A 22,904-nucleotide genomic window follows, 5' to 3' on the forward strand; every position below is an offset into this window, starting at 1 on the left:
GAGGGCCTTTGCCAATTGAAATGTAGTAACTTATCAGACCACAAGATGGTATTAAATGAGAGCTGTTTTACCTGCAGACTATAAACCACATACTGCATTTAGGATGAATAAATATGTAATAAAGAACTTTATTTCTCCAGAGGGAAATTCAATTGTGGTGCCAGAGACGAGCACATAAAAAATAATTTGAAAATTGAAGGTACAGTTCTTGTGACACTTCTGTAGGGCCTGGCTCTTGGGTTAGGACAGAGGGCATGCCGTGGCCCGGTGAGCCGCTCTGGAGGGAGGGGTGGGCAGCCAGCAGCAGGCCAGTGAGGACCTCCAGGCAGAAGGACAGCCAGGCCCAGGGACCAGCTCGAATTAAGTGCTGACCACCTGGGCCAGACGCTTAGCCCCCACCAGACTCTCGGTCTCTGCCAGTGCCTGCTCGGAGTTGCTGATGTACAGGCTGACACCGGAGAGGGTCAGGACACCTGAGGAAACACACACACCATAAACAAACACACACACCAGCTGGGAGTAATTGATGTAGCTGGGGCTCACTTTGAAGCGTGTCAGCAACACCAGCTGGGAGTAGTTGATGCTCACTTTGAAGCTTTTCAGCAACACCAGCTGGGAGTAAGTTGACTGAGAACACATTCTCATTTACAGTAACAACCTGGGGAATAGTTACTGGGGATAGAAGATGAATGAGCCAATTGTAAACTGGGGATGATTAGGTGGCCATGATGGTATGAAGGCCAGATTGGAAATTTAGCCAGGACACCAGGGTTAACACCCCTACTGTTACAATACGTTCCATGGGATCTTTAGTAACCACAGAGTCATTTAACCCGTTGAACATCCCAGCCGAAAGACAGCGCCCTACACAGGGTAATGTCCCCAATCACTACCCTGGGGAATTGGGATATTTTTTTTAGACCAGAGGAAAGGGTGCCTCCTACTGGCCCTCCAACACCACTTCCAGCAGCATCTGGCCTCCCATCCAGAGACTGACCAGGACCAACCCTGCTTCGCTTCAGAAGCAAGCCAGCAGTGGGATGCAGGGTGGTATGCTGCTGACAACATGTCAGCAAGCTCTTTGTTAAGTGTTGCAGTGATTTCACTTGCTGTAGTAACATGTGTATAGTGTTGAGTCATTACTTAACTTTTCTAGGGTAGGGGGCAGCATTCGGAATTTTGGATGAAAAGCATGCCCAAATTAAACTGCCTGCTACTCAGGCCCAGAAGATATGATGTGCATATAATTGGTAGATTTGGATAGAAAACAGTCTAACGTTTCCAAGACTGTTAAAATAGTGTCTGTGAGTATAACAGAATCCATTCAGGGAGTAGGATTTTGTTTTGTTTTTGTAGTTTTCTATTCAATGCCATTACAGTATCCATTGATTTAGGAATCAAATTGCAGTTCCTATGCCTTCCACTCGTTGTCAACAGTCTTTAGAAATTGTTTCAGGCTTGTATTCTGAAAAATGAGGGAGTAAGGACAGTCTGAATGAGTGGACCCTGCCGTGTCACAGAGCTTCTTCATGCTCGTGACCGAGAGAGAGTGTATTTCTGGTTTACCTTTTATATTGATGACGTTATTGTCCGGTTGAAATATTATCGATTATTTAGGCTAAAAACAACCTGAGGATTGAATATAAACATTGTTTGACATGTTTCTGTGAACTTTACTGATACAATTTGGATTTTTTTGTCTGCCGTTTGTAACTGCGTTTGAGACTGTGGATTACTGAAGAAAACACGTAAACAAAACAGAGGTTTTTGGATATAAAAGAGAGACTTTATCGAACAAAAATAACATTTTTCTGAGTGCAACCATATGAAGATCATCAAAGGTAAGTGATTCATTTTCTCTCTATTTCTGACTTGTGCAACTCTTCTACTTGGCTGGTTACTGTTTGTAACTGTTTGTAATGTCTGCTGGGCGATGTTCTCAAATAATCTTAAAGTATGCTTTAGCCGTAAAGCATTTTAAAAATCTGACACCGTGGTTGGATTCACAAGAAGTTCATATTTAAACCTGTCAAATGCTTGTATGTTTTCTGAATTTTTATAATGAGTATTTCTGTATTTGAATTTGGCGCACTGCAATCTCACTGGATGTTTGCCAGGTGGGACGCTAGAGTCCCACATACCCTAGTGAGGTTAAAGCCAGAGGCATGTCATTAGTAAAGATTGAAAAAAGTAAGGGGCCTAGACAGCTGCCCTGTGGAATTCCTGATTCTACCCTCTGTGTTCTGTTAGACAGGTAACTCTTTATCCATAATATAGCAGGGGGGGTGTAAAACCATAACAATTTTTTTCCATCAGCAGACTATGATCGATATTGTCAAAAGCAGCACTGAAGTCTAACAAAACAGCTCCCACAAACTTTTTATCATACATTTCTCTAAGCCCATCATCAGTCATTTGTGTAAGTGAAGTGCTTGTTGATAGTCCTTCCCTATAAGCCTACTGAAAGTCTGTTAGGATTTTATCTGGTCAAACACCATTTTTTCCCAAAGGTTTACTAAGGGTTGGTAACAGACTGATTTGTCTGATATTTGAGCCATTAAAGGGGGCTTTAATATTCTTGGGTATCAGCTTTCCCCCCCCCCCAGGCCTGAGGGCACACACACACGTTCTATTAGGCTTAGATTGAAGACATGGCCAATAGGAGTGGCAATATTGTCCACTATTATCTTCAGTAATTTTCCATCCAAGTTGTCAGACCCTGGTGGCCTGTCATTGTTGATAGACAACAATACTTTTTTCACCTCTTCCACAATGCTTGTCATTCATAATCCGATCAGTTATACTTAGATGTGTAGTGTCAGCATTTGTTGCTGGCATGTCATGCCTATGTTTGCTAATATTGCCAATGAAAACATAATTCAAATAAATGTCAATATCAGTGGGTTTTGTGATGAATGAGCTATTTATTCAATGAATGATGGAGCGGAGTTTGTCTTTTTGCCATTTTACATTTAAAGCTTTTTACTATTGGTATTTTGGTATTTGTATTTCATTAGGATCCCCATTAGCTGTTGCAAAAGCAGCAGCTACTCTTCCTGGGGTCCACACAAAACATGAAACATAATACAGAATGACATAATACAGAACATCAATAGACAAGAACAGCTCAAAGACAAAACTACATTAAAAAATGCAAAGGCACACGTAGCCTACATATCAATGTATACACACAACTATCTAGGTCAAATAGGGGAGAGGCGTTGTGCCGCGAGTTGTTGCTTTATCCATTTTTTGAAACCAGGTTTGCTGTTTATTTTAGCAATATGAGATGGAAGGAAGTTCCATGCAATTATAGCTCTATATAATATTGTGCGTTTTCTTGAATTGGTTCTGGATTTAGGGACTGACACCCCTGGTGTTGTCTGCTGGGATTGGTGTGAATTGACAATGCAAACAATTTGGGATTAACAACACATTCATGTTTCTTATAAAAAGAAGAAGTTACGCAGTCAGACTCTCCTCAACTCTTAGCCGAGAGAGACTGGCATGCATAGTATTTATATCAGCCCTCTGATTACTATCATTCTTTATGTCAATTATCTTTGTTTCATAGTGTAACGGCGTTCTTCGCTTGTTGAAAGAGAGTCAGACCGAAATGCAGCGTGGTGGTTACTCATGTCTTTAATGAAACTATGACGATACATGAAATAACTAAACAAATACAAAAACAACAAACGGAACGTGAAAACCTGATTACAGCCTATCTGGTGAAACTACACAGAGACAGGAACAATCACCCACGAAATACAAAGCGAAACCCAGGCCACCTAAATACGGTTCCCAATCAGAGACAACGAGAATCACCTGACTGATTGAAAACCGCCTCAGGCAGCCAAGCCCATACAACACCCCTACTCAGCCGCAATCCCAATAACCACAAAACCCCAATACGAAATACAACAAAACAAACCCATGTCACACCCTGGCCTGACCAAACAATCAACGAAAACAGAAACACTAGGGCCAAGGCGTGACAGAACCTCCCCCCTAAGGTGCGGACTCCCGGACGCACCTCAAAACCATAGGGAGGGTCCGGGTGGGCATCTGTCCATGGTGGCGGTTCCGGCTCGGGACGTGACCCCACTCCATTAATGTCCAAGTTCCTCCCCTTCGCGTCCTGGGATAATCCACCCTCAACGCCGACCATGGACTAATAGTCCTCACCCAGAACCCCACTGAACTAAGGAGCAGCTCGTGACTGAGGGGCAGCTCAGGACTGAGGGGCAGCTCGGGACTGAGAGAAAGCCCAGTACTGAGAGGAAGCCCAGTACTGAGAGGAAGCCCAGTACTGAGAGGAAGCCCAGTACTGAGAGGAAGCCCAGTACTGAGATGAAGCTCAGGTAGGTAGCCGGCTCCGGTAGATCCTGGCTGGCTGGAGGATCTGGAAGATTCTGGTTGACTAGCAGATCTGGAAGATTCTGGTTGACTGGCAGATCTGGAAGAGACTGGTTGACTGGCAGATCTGGAAGAGACTGGTTGACTGGCAGATCTGGAAGAGACTGGTTGACTGGCAGATCTGGAAGAATCTGGTTGACTGGCGGATCTAGAAGATCATGGCTGACTGGCGGATCTAGCTGCTCTATGCAGACTGACAGCTCTGGCTGCTCCATGCAGACTGACAGCTCCTTGCAGACTGACAGCTCTGGCTGCTTCTTACAGACTGACAGCTCTGGCTGCTTCATACAGACTGACAGCTCTGACTGCTCCATACAGGCTGACAGCTCTGACTGCTCCATACAGGCTGACAGCTCTGACTGCTCCATGCAGGCTGACAGCTCAGGCTGCTTTATGCAGACTGACAGCTCTGACTGCTCCATGCAGACTGGCAGCTCCTTGCAGACTGACAGCTCCTTGCAGACTGACAGCTCTTTGCAGACTGACATCTCTGGCTGCTTCATGCAGACTGACAGCTCTGGCTGCTTCATGCAGATTGACAGCTCATGCTGCTCCGAACAGGCAGGAGGCTCCGGCAGCGCTGTAGAGGAGGAAGGCTCTGATAGCGCTGAACAGGCGGGAGACTCCGACAGCGCAGGAGGGAAGGAAGGCTCTGATAGCGCTGAACAGGCAGGAGACACCAGCAGCGCAGGAGAGGCGCACTGTAGGCCTGATGCGTGGTGCTGGCACTGGTGGTACTGGGCCGAGGACACGCACAGGAAGCCTGGTGCGGGGAGCTGCTACTGGAGGACTGGTGTGTGGAGGTGGCTCTGGATAGACCGGACCGTGCAGGCGCACTGGAGCTCTTGAGCACCGAGCCTGCCCAACCTTACCTGGCTCGATGCCCACTCTAGCCCGGCCAATACGAAGGGCTGGTATGAACCGCACCGGGCTATGCACCCGCACTGGAAACACCGTGCGCTCCATTGCATAACACGGTGCCTGCCCGGTCTCTCTAGCCCCCCGGTAAGCACAGGGAGTTTGCGCAGGTCTCCTACCTGGCGTAGCCATACTCCCAGTAAGCCTCCCCCCCAATATTTTTTTGGGGCTGCTTTTCGGGCTTCCATCCGCGTCACCGTGCTGCCTCCTCATACCAGCGCCTCTCCGCTTTTCCGCCTCCAGTTCTTCTTTTGGGACGGCGATATTCTCCAGGCTGACCCCAGGGTCCTTTACCGTCTAATATCTCCTCCCAAGTCCAGAAGTCCTTATATCCCTGCTCCTCACGATTAACAGGGAGAGTTGGCTCAGGTCTGAATCCTGACTCTGCCACTCTCTCCCTGAGCCCTCCCCCAATACATTTTCGGGGGTGACTCTCGGGTTTCTTTCTGCGCCGCCATGTCTTTCTCTTCGACTCCATTCTCCTATAGCCCTCTTCGCACTGCTCCAACGAATCCCAGGCGGGCTCCGGCACTCTCTCTGGGTCGACCGCCCACCTGTCTATTTCTTCCCACGTCATATACTCCAAGCTTCTGCTGTCCATAACGTCCTCCCTTCGCTGCTGCCTGTTACCACGCTGCTCGGTCCGTGTGTGGTGGTGGGTGATTCTGTAACGGCGTTCTTTGTTTGTTGAAAGAGAGTCGGACCGAAATGCAGAGTGGTGGTTACTCATGTCTTTAATGAAACTATGACGATACATGAAATAACTAAACAAATACAAAACCTGATTACAGCCTATCTGGTGAAACTACACAGAGACAGGAACAATCACCCACGAAATACAAAAGCGAAACCCAGGCTACCTAAATACGGTTCCCAATCAGAGACAACGAGAATCACCTGACTCTGATTGAGAACCGCCTCAGGCAGCCAAGCCCATACAACACCCCTACTCAGCCGCAATCCCAATAACCACAAAACCCCAATACGAAATACAACAAAACAAACCCATGTCACACCCTGGCCTGACCAAACAATCAACGAAAACACAAAACACTAAGACCAAGGCGTGACACATAGTATAGTTTCTTATTTTAATTCTTGTGATTTCTCAATTTGCAATAAATTTGCCAATCGGTTGTGAGGCCAGACTTATTTGCCATTCCTTTTTTCTCATCCCTCTCAACCATAACATTTTTCAATTCCTCATCAATCCATGGGAATTTAACAGTTTTTACAGTCATTGCATTAATGGGTGCATGCTTATTAGTAACTGGAATATGCAATTTCATAAATGTGTCAAGTGCAGCATCTGGCTGCTCCTCATTACACACCACAAAACAACAAATATTTAAATCAACAACACTTCTTGTATGACCTCCTATACACCATATTAGGCACAGCCTTTAGAACTTTTCTTGAGTGGGCAGCTTGATGATAGCCAGTCAATATTGAAATCACCCACAAAATATACCTCTGTTGATATCACATACATTATCAAGCATTTCACACATTATCCAGATACTGACAGTTAGTACTTGGTGGTCTATAGCAGCTTCCCACCAGAATGGACTTTAGGTGAGGCAGATGCATCTGTAGCCATATTACTTCAACAGTATTTAAAGAGATCCTCTCTAATCTGTACAGGAATGTGGTCTTGAATATAAACAGCAACAGCTCCACCATTGCCATTTCTGTATTTTCTGTAAATGTTATAATCAGTACAGGAGCATCATAGCAAAAACTGACACTGGCCAATATCTTCTACCCACAGACCATCAGGCTGCTAAATAGCCACCACTAGTCAGCTATGCGCTCCTCCCTCCCCCCACTTCTCCCCCTATGGACATTCCCCCCCGCACCATCAACGGTCAAATCTTACCTGCCGCTCCCCCTATGGACATTCCCCCCGCACCATCAACGGTCAAACCTTACCTGCTGCTCCCCCTATGGACATTCCCCCGCACCATCAACGGTCAAATCTTACCTGCCGCTCCCCCTATGGACATTCCCCCCCGCACCATCCACTGTCAAACCTTACCTGCCACTCCCCCTATGGGCATTCCCCCGCACCATCCACTGTCAAACCTTACCTGCCACTCCCCCTATGGGCATTCCCCCCGCACCATCAACGGTCAAACCTTACCTGCTGCTCCCCCTATGGATATTCTCTCTCTTGCTGTCCTCCGTAACAGACCTTTACTCTGCCCCCCACTCCAACAACAATCATCACTGTTGCAGTTCTTAATATGTATATTACTTCATTAAGATTTTGTTTTATTGGACTTGGTCCCCACACCCCCCTCAATGGTCACGCTGCTCCCCCTATGGTCAGTACCCCACCCCCTCAATCAATCAATACAATTTATTTATAGAGCCCTTTTACAACAGCAGTTGTCACAAAGTGCTTATACAGAAACTGAGCCTAAAACCCCAAACAGCAAGCAATGCAGATGTAGAGGCATAGTGGATAGGAACAACTCCCTGGAAAGGTAGGAACCTAGGAAGAAACCTGGAGAGGAACCATGCTCTAAGGGGTGGCCAGTCCTCTTCTGGCTATGTCAGGTGAAGATTATAAGGGTACACAGATCTTAAGGCCAAATTGTCCTTCAGGATATCCATAGAAGACCAGCAGGGTCAACTAATAATCAGTGGTTGTAGAGTCAAATCAAATCAAATGTATTTATATAGCCTTTCGTACATCAGCTGATATCTCAAAGTGCTGTACAGAAACCCAGCCTAAAACCCCAAACAGCAAGCAATGCAGGTGTTGAAGCACGTTGGTTAGGAAAAACTCCCTAGAAAGGCCAAAAACCTAGAGGAACCAGGCTATGAGGGGTGGCCAGTCCTCTTCTGGCTTTGCCGGGTGGAGATTATAACCGAACATGGCCAAGATGTTCAAATGTTCATAAATGACAAGCATGGTCAAATAATAGGTCTGGGACAGGTGGCACATCCGGTGAACAGGTCAGGATTCCATAGCCGCAGGCAGAACTGTTGAAACTGGAGCAGCAGCACGGCCAGGTGGACTGGGGACAACAAGAAGTCATCATGCCAGGTAGTCCTGAGGCATGGTCCTACAGTAGAGGGCGATTTTGGTTTGAGATCAGCACCTCGGGAGTTGATGTCAGTTGGCTTTTCATAGCTGAGCATTCAGAGGTTGAGACAGCATGCGTGTGGGAGGGTCCAGTGAACAGGTCAAGATTCCACGGCCGCAGGCAGAACAGCAGAAACTGGGTCAGCAGCACGACTAGGTGGACTAGAGACCGCGAAGGGTCATCAGGCCAGGTAGTCCTGAGGCATGGTCAACAGTCTTTACTCTGTCTACACCCCAAAGGACAGTACTTTATTAATTACTGCTACAGTTATGTGTATAGTGCCATTTCTATAGTTTTGTTTATTATTTCACTAGTCCGGCATGTTGGAGCTCGAAGCCTAAGGTTTCACTGTACCCTGCAATCACAACTGCAACCCTGTACATATGACTATTAAACACTGAATCTGACACACACTAACAGTAAGGCATTGCTAATATACCAAATGTGCACACAAGGAGTTGGAGAGGGAGATGAAACATTCTGGTTCACATAAGCACAAAGTATGTACACGCTCTTATACCGTACACCTGGCTTGGAGAGCACTTTACAGGATCCCCTCAATGAAGGATAAAGATGCCACAGCCACTTAGACAGCATCTTACACATAAAAGCTTAGGCTCAAAAAATACAGCCAGGGAAAGAGGAGCCTTTTGATGTTGCATTGTGTTTCATCTTTAATGGACTCTAGGCAGACTAGACATGAATACAACAGCAAAACTATAAAACCTACATATCAGAATGAGAGAAACAAGATGTAGACTGACGCAGGCCCCATCGGATGACATCAAAGTTTAAGAGCTCTCAGAGTCCCATTATGTTGCCATGGTCAAACTGGTCTTTGGTTCCGGCTGAGAGGACTAGGCAAAGTCAATAAACTAGAACATTTTTGTATCCGGCTCCCTGCACCAAGCAGCCCAAATCACCACATATTGCTGGCAGGGGGGCTAGGTGGGGGTTGTTTTTCTTTATCCCTATATCACCCAAGGGTGTCATGAGCAGAGAGACAGGAGGAGTGGAAGGGGTGTGTGCTTGTAATTACACAGATGGTTTATTCACACAGGACTGAAATATTAAAGTGATCAGAATTACAACCCAAGAGGAGAAATACCCAGACAGCACCACAGGGAATACAATCAACTGCTTATCAGCCTGTCCAATGATTGGTGGAGATGATTTTGGGCGGAGATGTTAGAGACAACGATGTTCGTTAGCAGAAATGAACAGGACATTCAAATAAACAACTACTGGATATTCCCTGTTGACAATGAAACCGAATGACAGAGACTCATCTCATAGGCGTTCTTGATTACTGATGAGGTGGTCGCTCAGGCGTTTATACCTACCGAAGCATCACCCAGATGGGTGCTGCACTTTTAGTGGTGGATGTTCCAGTCTACCTAGCTGTGCACTTCAGAGACAGCCTGACGAAGAGCTCCGGGCAGGCCTGTCTGACTGATGCTTCTCCCTACCTGGCTGGAACCATCAACGCCTCCACTCAAGCTCCTACTGTCCTGAACTACATCATCATCTAGCTGTGGAAGTACATCTCATCAAATGCCAACTCCATGAATTAATTTTTGCTTGTTTTTTATAGCGATTGAGACTCTGTAGCGCAATTTAAAATAAACCTATTATTACCACACTGCTGTAAAAGTACTTTGGCTCAGTCTGACCCTGAGCCCCTCTCGGAGCCCCTCTCTGACTCTCCCTGAGGGGATTGAAAAGACCTTTTTTGTCATGTGGCACTCGCCCTCTTAGCCCTAATTTGATGTGATTTATTTATTTAACCAGGCAAGTCAGTTAATAACGAACTCTTATTTACAATGACGGCCTACCAAAAGGCAGAAGGCTGTGTGGACTGAGATTGGGATTAAACATTTAAAATAAATATAGGACAAAACACACATCACAACAAGAGAGACAACACAACACTACATAAAGAGAGGCCTAAGACAACAACATAGCAAGGCAGCAACACATGACAACACAGCATGGTAGCAACACAAAACATGGTACAAACATTATTGGGCACAGACAACAGCACAAAGGGCAAGAAGGTAGAGACAACAATACATCACACAAAGCAGCCACAACTGTCAGTAAGAGTGTCCACGATTGAGCCTTTGAATGAAGAGATTGAGATAAAACTGTCCAGTTTGAGTGTTTGCTGCAGTTCGTTCCAGTCGCTAGCTGCTGCAGTGAACTGAAAAGAGGAGCGACCCAGGGATGTGTGTGCTTTTGGGACTTAAGCTCTAAGCTCACACTAAGGGTTGTGTTTATTTCTGGTTTTTATTAAGCCCAAGGAATTGGTTAAATTGAGCATTTGGCAGATGATACAACACCCTCACACATACACAAAGAGACACGTTTTCCAGTAAATTGAAATTTACAAGAAAACATGCTTGATTGAGGAATTGAAGATCAAATCAAAGATGAGAATGACAGGGAGAAGACAGAAGAGCGATATAAAGAGAGAAGACAGAAGAGCGATATAAAGAGAGAAGACAGAAGAGCGATATAAAGAGAGAAGACAGAAGAGCGATATAAAGAGAGAAGACAGAAGAGCGATATAAAGAGAGAAGACAGAAGAGCGATATAAAGAGAGAAGACAAAGAGCGATATAAAGAGAGAAGACAGAAGAGCGATATGAAGCGAGCGAGAAGACAGAAAAGCGATATAAAGCGAGCGAGAAGACAGAAAAGCGATATAAAGCAAGCGAGAAGACAGAAAAGCGATATGAAGCGAGCTAGAGAGAAGACAGAAAAGCCATATAAAGCGTGCGAGAAGACAGAAGAGCAATAAGAAGAGAGCGAGAAGACAGAAGAGCGATATGAAGCGGGCGAGAGAAGACAGAAAAGCGATATAAAGCGAGAGAAGACAGAAAAGTTATATAAAGCGAGTGAGAAGACAGAAGAGCAATAAGAAGAGAGCGAGAAGACAGAAGAGCGATATGAAGCGGGCGAGAGAAGACAGATGAGCGAAATGAAGCGAGCGAGAGAGAAGACAGAAAAGCGATATAAAGCGAGAGAGAGAAGACAGAAGAGCGATATGAAGAGAGCGAGAAGACAGAAAAGCTATATAAAGCGAGTGAGAAGACAGAAAAGCGATATAAAGCGGGCGAGAGAAGACAGAAGAGCGATATGAAGCGAGAGAGAGAGAAGACAGAAAAGCGATATAAAGCGTGTGAGAAGACAGAAAAGCTATATAAAGCGAGTGAGAAGACAGAAGAGCAATAAGAAGAGAGCGAAAAGACAGAAAAGCGATATAAAGCGGACGAGAGAAGACAGAAGAGCGATATGAAGCGAGAGAGAGAGAAGACAGAAAAGCGATATAAAGCGTGTGAGAAGACAGAAGAGCAATAAGAAGCGAGAGAGAGAGAAGACAGAAGTGCGATATGAAGCGGGCGAGAGAGAAGACAGAAAAGCGATATAAAGCGAGAGAGAAGACAGAAGAGCGATATGAAGCGAGAGAGAAGACAGAAAAGCAATATAAAGCGGGCGAGAGAAGACAGAAGAGCAATAAGAAGAGAGCGAGAGAGAAGACAGAAAAGCGATATAAAGCGAGAGAGAAGACAGAAGAGCGATATGAAGAGAGAGAGAGAGAAGACAGAAGTGCGATATGAAGCGGGCGAGAGAGAAGACAGAAAAGCGATATAAAGCGAGAGAGAAGACAGAAGAGCGATATGAAGCGAGAGAGAAGACAGAAAAGCAATATAAAGCGGGCGAGAGAAGACAGAAGAGCAATAAGAAGAGAGCGAGAGAGAAGACAGAAAAGCGATATAAAGCGAGAGAGAAGACAGAAGAGCGATATGAAGAGAGAGAGAGAGAAGACAGAAAAGCAATATAAAGCGGGAGAGAGAAGACAGAAGAGCGATATAAAGCGTGCGAGAAGACAGAAGAGCGAAATGAAGCGAGAGAAGGCACCACACAATAGTGTAACACGGAGAGTGACCACAGCTGAGAAAGAAAGACACACGGCACAAAGACAAACCAAATTCACAGAGATAGAAAGTCAAATCAAATTCCAGCCTTGATCCCATTTCGCCCATGTGCTGTTGATTAGGGCTAAAGGCATGAAAATTTTGTTAACTCTGTTCTCTTGCATCACAAGGCTTTCTTTATCAGGGTTATTCCAGGCCTGACTGGGAGGGTCACAGGGCGGGAAGGGCAGCAGTAGGGAGGGACACGTCATAGAGTTAGAATTAGTAGAATCTAGAATGTCCGGTCCACTAATTCTAAGGCAACGCACATTGGTCAGGAGCTGAGCATTAGACGGGCTGTAGCCGCTGCATTGGTCCGTACACAACGCTCTACCTCAAGTCACTATTCTTTTAAACATAAGGATTCCTTGTAATACAGTCCATCAACAATGAATAGGACATTTTCCAGAGTGATGTCCAATTAATTTATGTTCAACTCAGGTTGTATTTACACAGGCAGCTCAATCTGATATTTTGCCCCGATGACTGGTCAAAGATCAGATCTGATTGGCCAAAAGATCAGATCTGGTTGGTCAAAAAAACAATTAGTGGTAAAAGTGAAGGTCTTTACAACTCCAGCTCCCAGTACCTCTCCATAAAGATAATAAACAATGTACTGTGTCATCATCCATCTATCTCCCTCTCATACCCCCACTTCTCTCTCTCCACACCCTCATCTCTCCATCTGTCTCTCTATATATCCTCACCTCTCCATCTCTTTCTCCATACCCTCGCCATCTCTCTCTCTCCATACCCTCATCTCTCCATCTGTCTCTCTATATACTCTCACTATCTCTTTCTCCATACCCTCGCCATCTCCATCTCTTTCTCCATACCCTTGCCATCTCTCTCCATCTCTGTCCATACCCTCATCTCTCTCCATCTCTGTCCATACCCTCATCTCTCTCCATCTCTGTCCATCCCTCATCTCTCCATACCTTCATCTCTCCATTTCTCTATCTCAAAACCCTCATCTCTCCATCCATCTGTCTCTCTCTCCATACCCTCATCTCTCTCTCTCTCTCAATACCCTCACTCCCTATTACCCTCATCTCCCCATCCATCTGTCTCTCTCTCCACACCCTCACCTCTCCATCTCTCTCTCTCCAAACTCTCATCACTCCATTTCTCTTACTCCCTCCATACCCTGATCTCTCTATCTACTCATCTCTGCATCTCTCTCGCCATCCCCTCAGCTCTCCATGTTTTGGGACACTGTAAAGTCCATGGAGAATAAGAACACCTCCTCCCAGCTGCTCACTGCAGTGAGGCTAGGAAACACTGTCACCACCGATAAATAAATCCACGATAATCGAGAATTTCATTAAGCATTTCTCTACGGCTGGACAATGCTTTCCATCTGGCTACACCAACAGCTCTGCACACCCGCAGCAACTCGCCCAAGCCCTCCGCCCCCCACACTTCTCCTTCACCCAAGTCGAGACAGCTGATGTTCTGAAAGAGTTGCAAAATCTGGACCCCTACAAATCAGCTGGGCTAGACAATCTGGACCCTCTCTTTCTAAAATTATTCGCCGCCATTGTTGCAACCCCTATTTACAAGTCTGTTCAACTTCTCTTTCGTATCATCTGTGATTCCTAAAGATTGTAAAGTGGCCGCGGTCATCACCCTCTTCAAAGGGGGAGACACTCTAGACCCAAACTGTTACAGACCGATATCCATCCTGCCCTGCCTTTCTAAAGGTTTTCAAACGCCATAACAAACAGATCACTGACCATTTCGAATCGCACCGTACCTTCTCCGCTATGCAATCCGGTTTCCGAGCTGGTCATGGGTGCACCTCAGCCACATTAATGGTCCTAAATGATATCATAACCGCCATCGATAAAAGACAGTACTGTGCAGCCAAATTCGTCGACCTGGCCAAGGCTTTCCACTCGGTCAATCACCGCATTCTTATTGGTAGACTCAACAGCCTTGGTTTCTCTAATGACTGCCTTGCCTGGTTCACCAACTACTTCTCAGATAGAGTTCAGTGGGGGGGGGCTGTTGTCCGGACCTCTGGCAGTCTCTATGGGGGTGCCACAGGGTTAAATTCTCGGGCCGACTCTTTTCTCTGTATATATCAATGATGTCGCTCTTGCTGCTGGTGATTCTCTGATCCACCTCTACGCAGACGACACCATTCTGTATACTTCTGGCCCTTCTTTGGACACTGTGTTAACAAACCTCCAAACAAGCTTCAATGCCATACAACACTCCTTCTGTGGCCTCCAACTTCTCTTAAATGCTAGTAAAACTAAATGCATGCTCTTCAACCGATCCCTGCCCGCACTGCCCACCCGACTAGCATCACTACTCTGGACGGTTCTGACTTAGAATATGTGGACTATAAATACCTAGGTGTCTGGCGAGACTATAAACTCTCCTTCCAGACTCACATTAAGCATCTCCAATCCAAAATTAAATCTAGATTTGGGCTTCCTATTTCGCAACAAAGCCTCCTTCACTCATGCTGCCAAACATACCCTCGTAACACTGACTATCCTACCGATTCTTGACTTCGGCGATGTCATTTACAAAATAGCCTCCAACACTTTCCTCAGCAACTTGGATGCAGTCTATCACAGTGTTCGTATAATTTAATTATTCCAATATGTTTTCATTAATTGAATTTACTTAGTCTATTTTATGAGAATTTGTAAGATTCTCATTTGCATAAAATAGACAGAGACCAGTCTTATCAAAAATAGATAATAGTATTTATTCTCGGAGCTCGCTGCCATGTAACCACGAACAACAGTTTATATACAAAATATGGCGTCACAGGTCATAAAATGTTCAAAAGTTCATTCGAGATAACTTCAGAAGGTTTTTATCCATCACCTTTCAGCAGACAGTTCCAGCTAATGGAAAACCTAAGAAAACACACAATGTCTTATCTAAACATTGCAGTGCTAAGTTGAGTCAGTTCAACCATAGGTTAATTACCCTTTCTGCTTACTTAAAAAAAAACAACACTTCCAATCTTCTCCAACCTGGCTGGAATGGTATTTATTTAATTACCCCGTTTCAGGCTCCACAATCCCTCACTTATGAATTCATATTGTTAATCAGATATAAAAAACAGAGTATAAATGTACTTAGTTACAGTTCTATTTGAAATGGGGATATTGTTTATTCATTTATTCATAAAATTCCTAACACACAGTGCCATCCATTTTGTCACCAAAGCCCCATATACCTCACACCACTGCGACCTGTATGTATGCTCTCGTTGACTGGTGCTCGCTGCATATTCGTCGCCAACCTACTGGCTCCAGGTCATCTAAAACTTTGCCTTATCTCAGCTCACCATAGCAACACCCACTCGTAGCACGCGCTCCAGCAGGAATATTTCACTGGTCAGTCCCAAAGCCAATACCTCCTTTGGCCGCCTTTCCTTCCAGTTCTTTGCTGCCAATGACTGGAACGAATTGCAAAAATCACTAAAGTTGGAGACTTATCTCTCTCTCACTAACTTTAAGCATCAGCTGTCAGAGCAGCTTACCGATAACTGCAGCTGTACACAGCCCATCTGTAAATAGCCCATCCAACTACCTCATCCCCATATTTATGTTTGTTTTTCTGCACACCAGCATTTTTTTTCTCTGCACACCACTTTTGCACACCAGTATTTCTACTTGCACTTCCTCATCTGCACATCTATCACTCCAGTGTTAATTGCTAAACTGTAATTACTTCGCCACTATGGCCTATTTATTGCCTTACCTCATTTGCACACACTGTACACAGATTTTATATTGTGTTATTGACTGTACATGTGTTTATCCCATGTGTAGCTCTGTTGTTGTTGTTGTTTATGTCTCAGTGTCACACTTGGCCAGGTCGCAGTTGTAAATGAGAACTTGTTCTCAACTGGCCTACGTGGTTAAATAAAGGTGAAATATAATAAAATCTCATCTCTCGAACTCTCTCTCTATATACCCTCATCTCTCAATTCTCTCTCTTGCTCCCTCTCTCACCAGGGTTACTGAAGTTGGCCTACAAGGGGAGACAGGAGTTGGGCTATTGGGGTACTGGGGGAGTTGGGCTACCGCAGATACTGGAATGGGGCTACCGGGGGTAGTGAGGGACTGGAGTGGGGTACTGGAGGGGGGCTATCAGGGGTAGTGGAGGTGGGCTTCCACAGGTTAGTGAGGCACTGGAGTGGGGCTACCGGGGGTAGTGGGGTACTGGAGAGGGGCTACCGGGTGTAGTGGGGGACTGGAGTTGGTTAACGCTGCTTTAAAAGGCTATATGGATGGTAGTACGCTGCATAGGAGTGCATTTTGGACTTGGGCCTGTAGGTGTTAGGTAGCCTTCCCCTTATCCCAGATCTACTTGTGTGCCATAATGTCAACTTCTTGTCATGCCAAACATGACAATGAGTAACAAGGAGTTGGCATGGCAGAACTAAAGACTTGGTGTTTGGGCCCTAAGACCGAGAGATAATGATGATGATGAAGGCCACACTTACTGCAGAAGAAGAGATAGGAGACGGTGCTAGTGAGGAAGGCGGGGCCTCAGGGCAGAGAACTGATCAAGCCACAGATTCCTCCAAACAGTAGAAGGACCAGGCTAAGAGGGAGCAAGACCACACTCACACTGTGCATGTCTGGTGAAACAGACACACAACATTCCAACTATAGGAGCATACTTGACACACAGATAGAGGTTTCATCAATAACATAATCAATTCAAAATGTCCCAAAATAACAATAGCTGTTAGTGTTTTATTTTACAATGGTTAAGGTGATAATGGACAGGTAACTCACTCAACATGTGCATCGCAGTTTCAGAGTAGCTGGAGGAGTTCAATGTGAAACACCTTTTGTCCTGGAAAGATGGATAATTCATTATTCCGTTTACATTGTGACCATAAAACTGTCTTGATACAGGAAAGATGTCGGATAACAAATAGGCCTAGCCTGCCTTATACTATAAAGTCATCCAACTAAGCAAGGCATTGGTTTCAAATGACAAAATACACACGCATCGGAATACACATACCTTCGTAAATTAACCATAGTCTGGAATTGGAATCCAAAACCTCTGTATTGGTCTGGTTGGTTCTGTTCACCTTAATAATGTACCAGTAGTCGCTCCCAATCGCTGCCGCCTGGAACGCAAAACTGAGCATACCGAAGATGCCGGCAGTTATCACCAGAGAACCAAAGGACAGCTTCATCCTGCCTGATTGATGTAAGGTATTTTTTGCTCCGAGATAAAAACACGTGCGCCGCTATTCAACTCCCCACGGATATAGGGACAGGTAACGCCCTATTTCTACACTATTTATGTTGTTGACTAGAGGGGTGAATGCCCGTAAAAGGCAAAAGTAATTCAGATTATAGTGAAGTTAGTAGTAAAATATCACAACTAATCAAAATCTCCGCTGGGAATCTTTATTCCCATATCTCCAGGATGACGCTCTTTCACGGTGTATCTTTTGACGCTCTTTCACGGTGCAGAATTGACCACTACCGTTGAGGAATAACATTTCCAAGCAGCGGCAGAGTACATAGCAGGTGGGTCCTCTTATTTTATGGGTTCCAGGCGTACAAGTGTCTCTCCCTTTGGTGGGATTCTGTGTTTTATATTATAGCCATTACCATATATATGATTAAATATTATTTGATGTTGGTTGTGTGAGGTATCTGCATTTGTGCACTGGAGCATCATTATGAGATTAAACAACTGCTTGCTACTTGCCTGTTTGTGTGTGACATGAACTGAGTAACATGGTGTGACCTGCATGTTGCAAAACTGTAGATAACAGCCCAGCAGATGCTTTGTCCTTGTGTTAGTATGTAACAATATTGAGCACATGGTGTGACTTGCTGTATCTTACAAAGTTGTGATAGGGAGGGGTGGTCATCACGAGGTTTAACTGAGATGGAAAAATACTGAACACCACAATAGCAGGAACTGAGCAACTGTTATACCAGAACAGTAAGAATCTATACATCGATGGAGGGAGGACTCCATGTAGCGCCAAGAGGCGGGGACCTGCCTGAGCGCCTGCAATAGGCTGAGCAAGTTTAAACAACGCCCAGCCTCTGATAGGCCAACAGACTGGTTGGAATTATGTCCATCACAGTATAAGAACACTGTTTACATACATCCCGTCAGTTCTCTGTTCTGCCCTGCGTGGTATTACAGTGAGTGAAAGTTGCATTTGCCATTTATTACTTAGCTAATAAAAACATTGTATACAATCGGTGACTCATTGTTATATTTATCCTGATACCAGATTCGAATTTACAACACTTTACGCATGGCCATTATGGACAACTGGTGTCAAACAAATATTACAGCGACCTGCGATGTGTAGGGTGTTTGCCTTTCATGCCAGAAACCCGGGCTAGCTTCCCTACCCCACCATTCACTATAATATGCTAGCTGGTTTACCAGTAGATTCTCACATACCCAGTTTATATGTTCAATCAAATTAACACAATACATGACAAATAGATCACAAGAGTCAAATTGGGAAATAAAATATTTATTTGTAAAAACACCTAGCTAATGCGGACAGACAGAATATGTACATTAGGCTACTGCACTACCAGTGATTACTCCAGAGCAGAACATTTATAAAGTACTCAAACAGGTCCCTCCACATCACTCTTCATCCATGGCAGTCTTGATTATCTCACCTCTTCTGCTTTTTGCCGCCTCCTCAAACTTAGTGATGGCCTCAATGCAATACTTTTTCTGTGATAGGAAAATAGAAGCCATTTCAATCTGGTATATTCATAATTTTCTACACACACATCTTAGAGATACAGTATGCCTATATTTTCCACTCAGAGAGTCCTATATTTATAGGACACATTTGATCACCTGATGGATTGTCAGCACTAGTAGAGACCTGGGATGGAGTGTTTGATCTGCAGCAAAACCTGGCTTAATGTACTCCTATTAGTTTTAATACACAACACTGCATCAAAAGGTTGGTCAGTCTTCATTAAAGTCCTGGAGATCACTTCATTACTCCCCCTTTGTTTGCAAAGCTCTAATATACAAGCTTCTGACTTACCAAACTTTGTTGTTAAAGTATAAAAGTGATACCAAACCCGTTCACAGGTTTGGTTAACTCTTAATTCCTCAGGTCTCCACCAAACTAGGTAAATCCACTTTTAGTTTAATGCTCCACCTTTTTGGAATCAATTACAAAATTCACTACATTTGGATTCCCTGGTACCACTAGGGCAGTTTAAAACCAAGATGAGAAATTAGTTCACAGGTGTGCAATTGTTTTGATTGACTTTAATAAATATTTATGTCTGTGATGTTCTAATGTAATGCATTTCTTATTGTATCTTGTAGTTTTATCTTTTATTTTAGGTCCTCTGGGCACCATTAAAAAGGAGACCCTGGTCTCAATTGGGATCCCCTGATTAAATCAAAGTTTATAAAATATGTAATTGTTGATATTCTTGTTCTACCCATATACAGTAAATCACACAATAGGAGGCACACTAAACCTACTTAGTTATCAATATTGGCAATAGGTATAATTGTTACGGGGATTTCCAAAGACTTAGCTCAACCTAGAATGTGGAATTTCAACTTACAATGTGGAATTTCTGCTTCTCTTTCTGGAGTTTGAGGAACTCTTCCACAGTCAGGTCATTCACACTCTTCTTCAGGGAGATGAAGTTGCAGCTGGGTGAATGAGACATATGCTCCTTCCTGAAACAAGAGTAATGCCATGAGGAGAAAACACTAGCAATGGATCAATAGAAAAAAAAATACTAAATTGTATCCTATTTCTAGTGTAGCAATTGAGGAGGAACAGCCAGATCTGAGCTTTAACTAGCCTCAGGTCCCAGTCTTCACTCACTGGGCAGAGGCTAGACATTCACTACCCATAGCCGGATTCACCGCCTAGCTTTCTAGCACCTGAAACATGCAAAGATGTAAATACATGCATGCATCAGGTGATATTTTGTCTAAAATAAACTACTAGACAACCAGTAGAGTTCAAATTTTATTTTTAATCAACATTGTCTCACAGATATTGTATTGCTACATATCAGATGGTATGTTAGCGTTACTGAGTGATCACCGGCTGATGAATCAGGCTTAACAAGCAACCTTGTAGTTACACACAGACCTCTTCGGAGTATGTAGCTAGCTATCCCAATAATGTTTGCTTAATGAGCATAGTCTGGCCTGCCATTACACCTTAAGGTTGGGATTCAAGGACCTTGTGTTATTTTCAGAGGTAAACTGGCTCTGGCAGACATTTTTAGCAGTTCATGTGCAATGCAATGTGTTGAATGTATTTAACATGGATGCTTATTATGGTAACAGAAAGATAATGCAGTGTTTAATGAAAACTGTTTTTAAGAACCGGTATTGCTGAAAGACCAATAAACTAAACTGCAATACGGTTCTAGAAACATTACAACCCTTCACTTTCATATGAAAATAATTTAAAATGTAAAATATACACTTTGTTTTAACTGTCCTTATCACAGTTGTAGCCATAGATAATGATAGAGGCCTCTAGTGACCAAAAGGTCGTTTTAACATGGGCAGCGTCATTGGGGTCTTGCACCATTTTAATGTAATCCCTCGGTTCCACACAGGTGTTCGGTGCACGCTAGATGGCTAATTAGTAAAGGCGGTCACCTCTTTCTTCCGCCTGGGGTCTGAAAGCGCTGCGATGGACATATGGCCCTGTGGAAACGCTAACCCTAAAAGGTGCATAGTAATTTAACCGTTTATTTTCGGAAAATAACCTCTCGCTGATATGAACGATAACTACGTTCCTTATGTTTTTTTTCAGACCGAAAAGTAAGTAGCGTCTATGCATGTTGTAGTAACTAGCTTAAACACTTACCATGCGAGCCTACAATTAACCAATATAGGCTTCTTTAGCCATTATCATTGTCTTACAACTCACTCTGGGTCATCATCCGGCTCCCAGCCCTCCAGTTCTTTGAGACAGAAGAAGCACTTGGCTATGTCCGGGCTGTTCTCTGTTGGTGTGTGGATGAATCCAGCTTTGGCCATCTGGAATGCACAGCAACAAACTAACTTAATCGTGGTAACGTTTTCGCTAGTAGATTAGACCAGAGTGAAACAATTGCATACGTATAATTTAGTGTAACCTAACTGGGAAAAGTGAATCACCAAATAATGGACAACTTTGTGTAGTTAGCTAGCTACTACGTGCATTTCTGAAAGTCATGGCCGAGCAACCGTTAGCCAGTTTGCTTCGCTAACTAACTTACGTTCTCTGGAGTGCACGCGCAGCCCTCTTCGAACGGCCACCCCACGTAGGTATTCAATCTGGTTTCATAAAAGTACATTTTCGTATGGTCTTCACTAAAGGGATCCATAACGCGTTCAACTAATAGTTTAAAATAGCTAGCAAAAAACTCACAATAGCAACACCCGAAGCAAACGAAAATGTTTTTGAAATTTCGGCGGACGTTTGCCTGCGATGTTTTGATTGGTGGGTGTCTAGTAGCGTCATGACATTATACGTCGGTCTTGGTGCTTGGGTAATGTAGTTTTGGACGCTGATTTGTCAGAAACAACGTTCGCTTTATTTGTATCCATCAATAACTGGCTGATGCATTTCAAGCAAGCTACAGCGCCGAAACTACCTTCAGATAGTTATTATGGGCATAACTTTGTAGCAAATAAATTACTTGAAAGCGTCGTACTGTTTACCGATTATTCCTTGGTTCTGGCCAGTTATTATTACAGCTAACAGCGATGTGCTGTTGAGACTTTGGCTGAGTTTGATGTCTTTCGACGGATACAGCTACTAAAGTGATCTGGGCTGGAGCAGATGTGTTGATTTATACTGGGCGCGACGAGCTGTATGTCTTCAACACACGAGCTGAAACTGACGGTAGGCTGAATCTCAAACCTTACACTTCACCCACTTCAATTTACTAAAGGTGATTAAACGACAAGAAACTGATTATTAATGAACGCTGTTTACACACGGGTGAATAGCAGGTGAACTGATTATGATAAACACAGATGAATAGGAGAACACAATTAACGGATTATTTATTAACACTGACACGAGTAGCAGCAGGTAAACATGACAAGGAACTGAGTATTGATGAACACAGGTGAACAGCAGGTGAACTGAGTATTGATGAACACTGAGGTGAACAGCAGGTGAACTGAGTATTGATGAACACTGAGGTGAACAGCAGGTGAACTGAGTATTGATGAACACTGAGGTGAACAGCAGGTGAACTGAGTATTGATGAACACTGAGGTGAACAGCAGGTGAACTGAGTATTGATGAACACTGAGGTGAACAGCAGGTGAACTGAGTATTGATGAACACTGAGGTGAACAGCAGGTGAACTGAGTATTGATGAACACTGAGGTGAACAGCAGGTGAACTGAGTATTGATGAACACTGAGGTGAACAGCAGGTGAACTGAGTATTGATGAACACTGAGGTGAACAGCAGGTGAACTGAGTATTGATGAACACTGAGGTGAACA

General features: G+C 44.2%; 1 protein-coding gene and 1 long non-coding RNA gene across 3 annotated transcripts; both read right to left on the reverse strand.

Moving 5' to 3' along the window:
* Positions 1-198: 198 nt before the first annotated feature.
* Positions 199-17,854, reverse strand: LOC124038586. 2 transcript variants are annotated; one of them, XR_006839377.1, is made up of 3 exons: positions 17,422-17,854; positions 17,187-17,247; positions 199-473 (listed from the first exon to the last, which is right to left on the reverse strand). It is a non-coding gene; the product is annotated as an uncharacterized LOC124038586 (long non-coding RNA). The 2 variants fall into 2 exon arrangements; XR_006839376.1 differs by lacking the exon at positions 199-473 and adding an exon at positions 16,912-17,026.
* Positions 17,855-18,900: 1,046 nt separating this feature from the next.
* birc5a (baculoviral IAP repeat containing 5a) lies at positions 18,901-22,090 on the reverse strand. The gene is made up of 4 exons (XM_046354630.1): positions 21,660-22,090; positions 21,329-21,438; positions 19,992-20,109; positions 18,901-19,128 (listed from the first exon to the last, which is right to left on the reverse strand). The coding sequence occupies exons 1-4, from the start codon at positions 21,765-21,767 to the stop codon at positions 19,036-19,038; spliced, it is 429 nt and encodes a 142-aa protein (XP_046210586.1). The 5' UTR covers positions 21,768-22,090; the 3' UTR covers positions 18,901-19,035.
* Positions 22,091-22,904: the final 814 nt, after the last annotated feature.

This window comes from Oncorhynchus gorbuscha, linkage group LG06 (genome assembly GCF_021184085.1).
Source record: "Oncorhynchus gorbuscha isolate QuinsamMale2020 ecotype Even-year linkage group LG06, OgorEven_v1.0, whole genome shotgun sequence".
Classification (NCBI taxonomy): domain Eukaryota; kingdom Metazoa; phylum Chordata; class Actinopteri; order Salmoniformes; family Salmonidae; genus Oncorhynchus; species Oncorhynchus gorbuscha.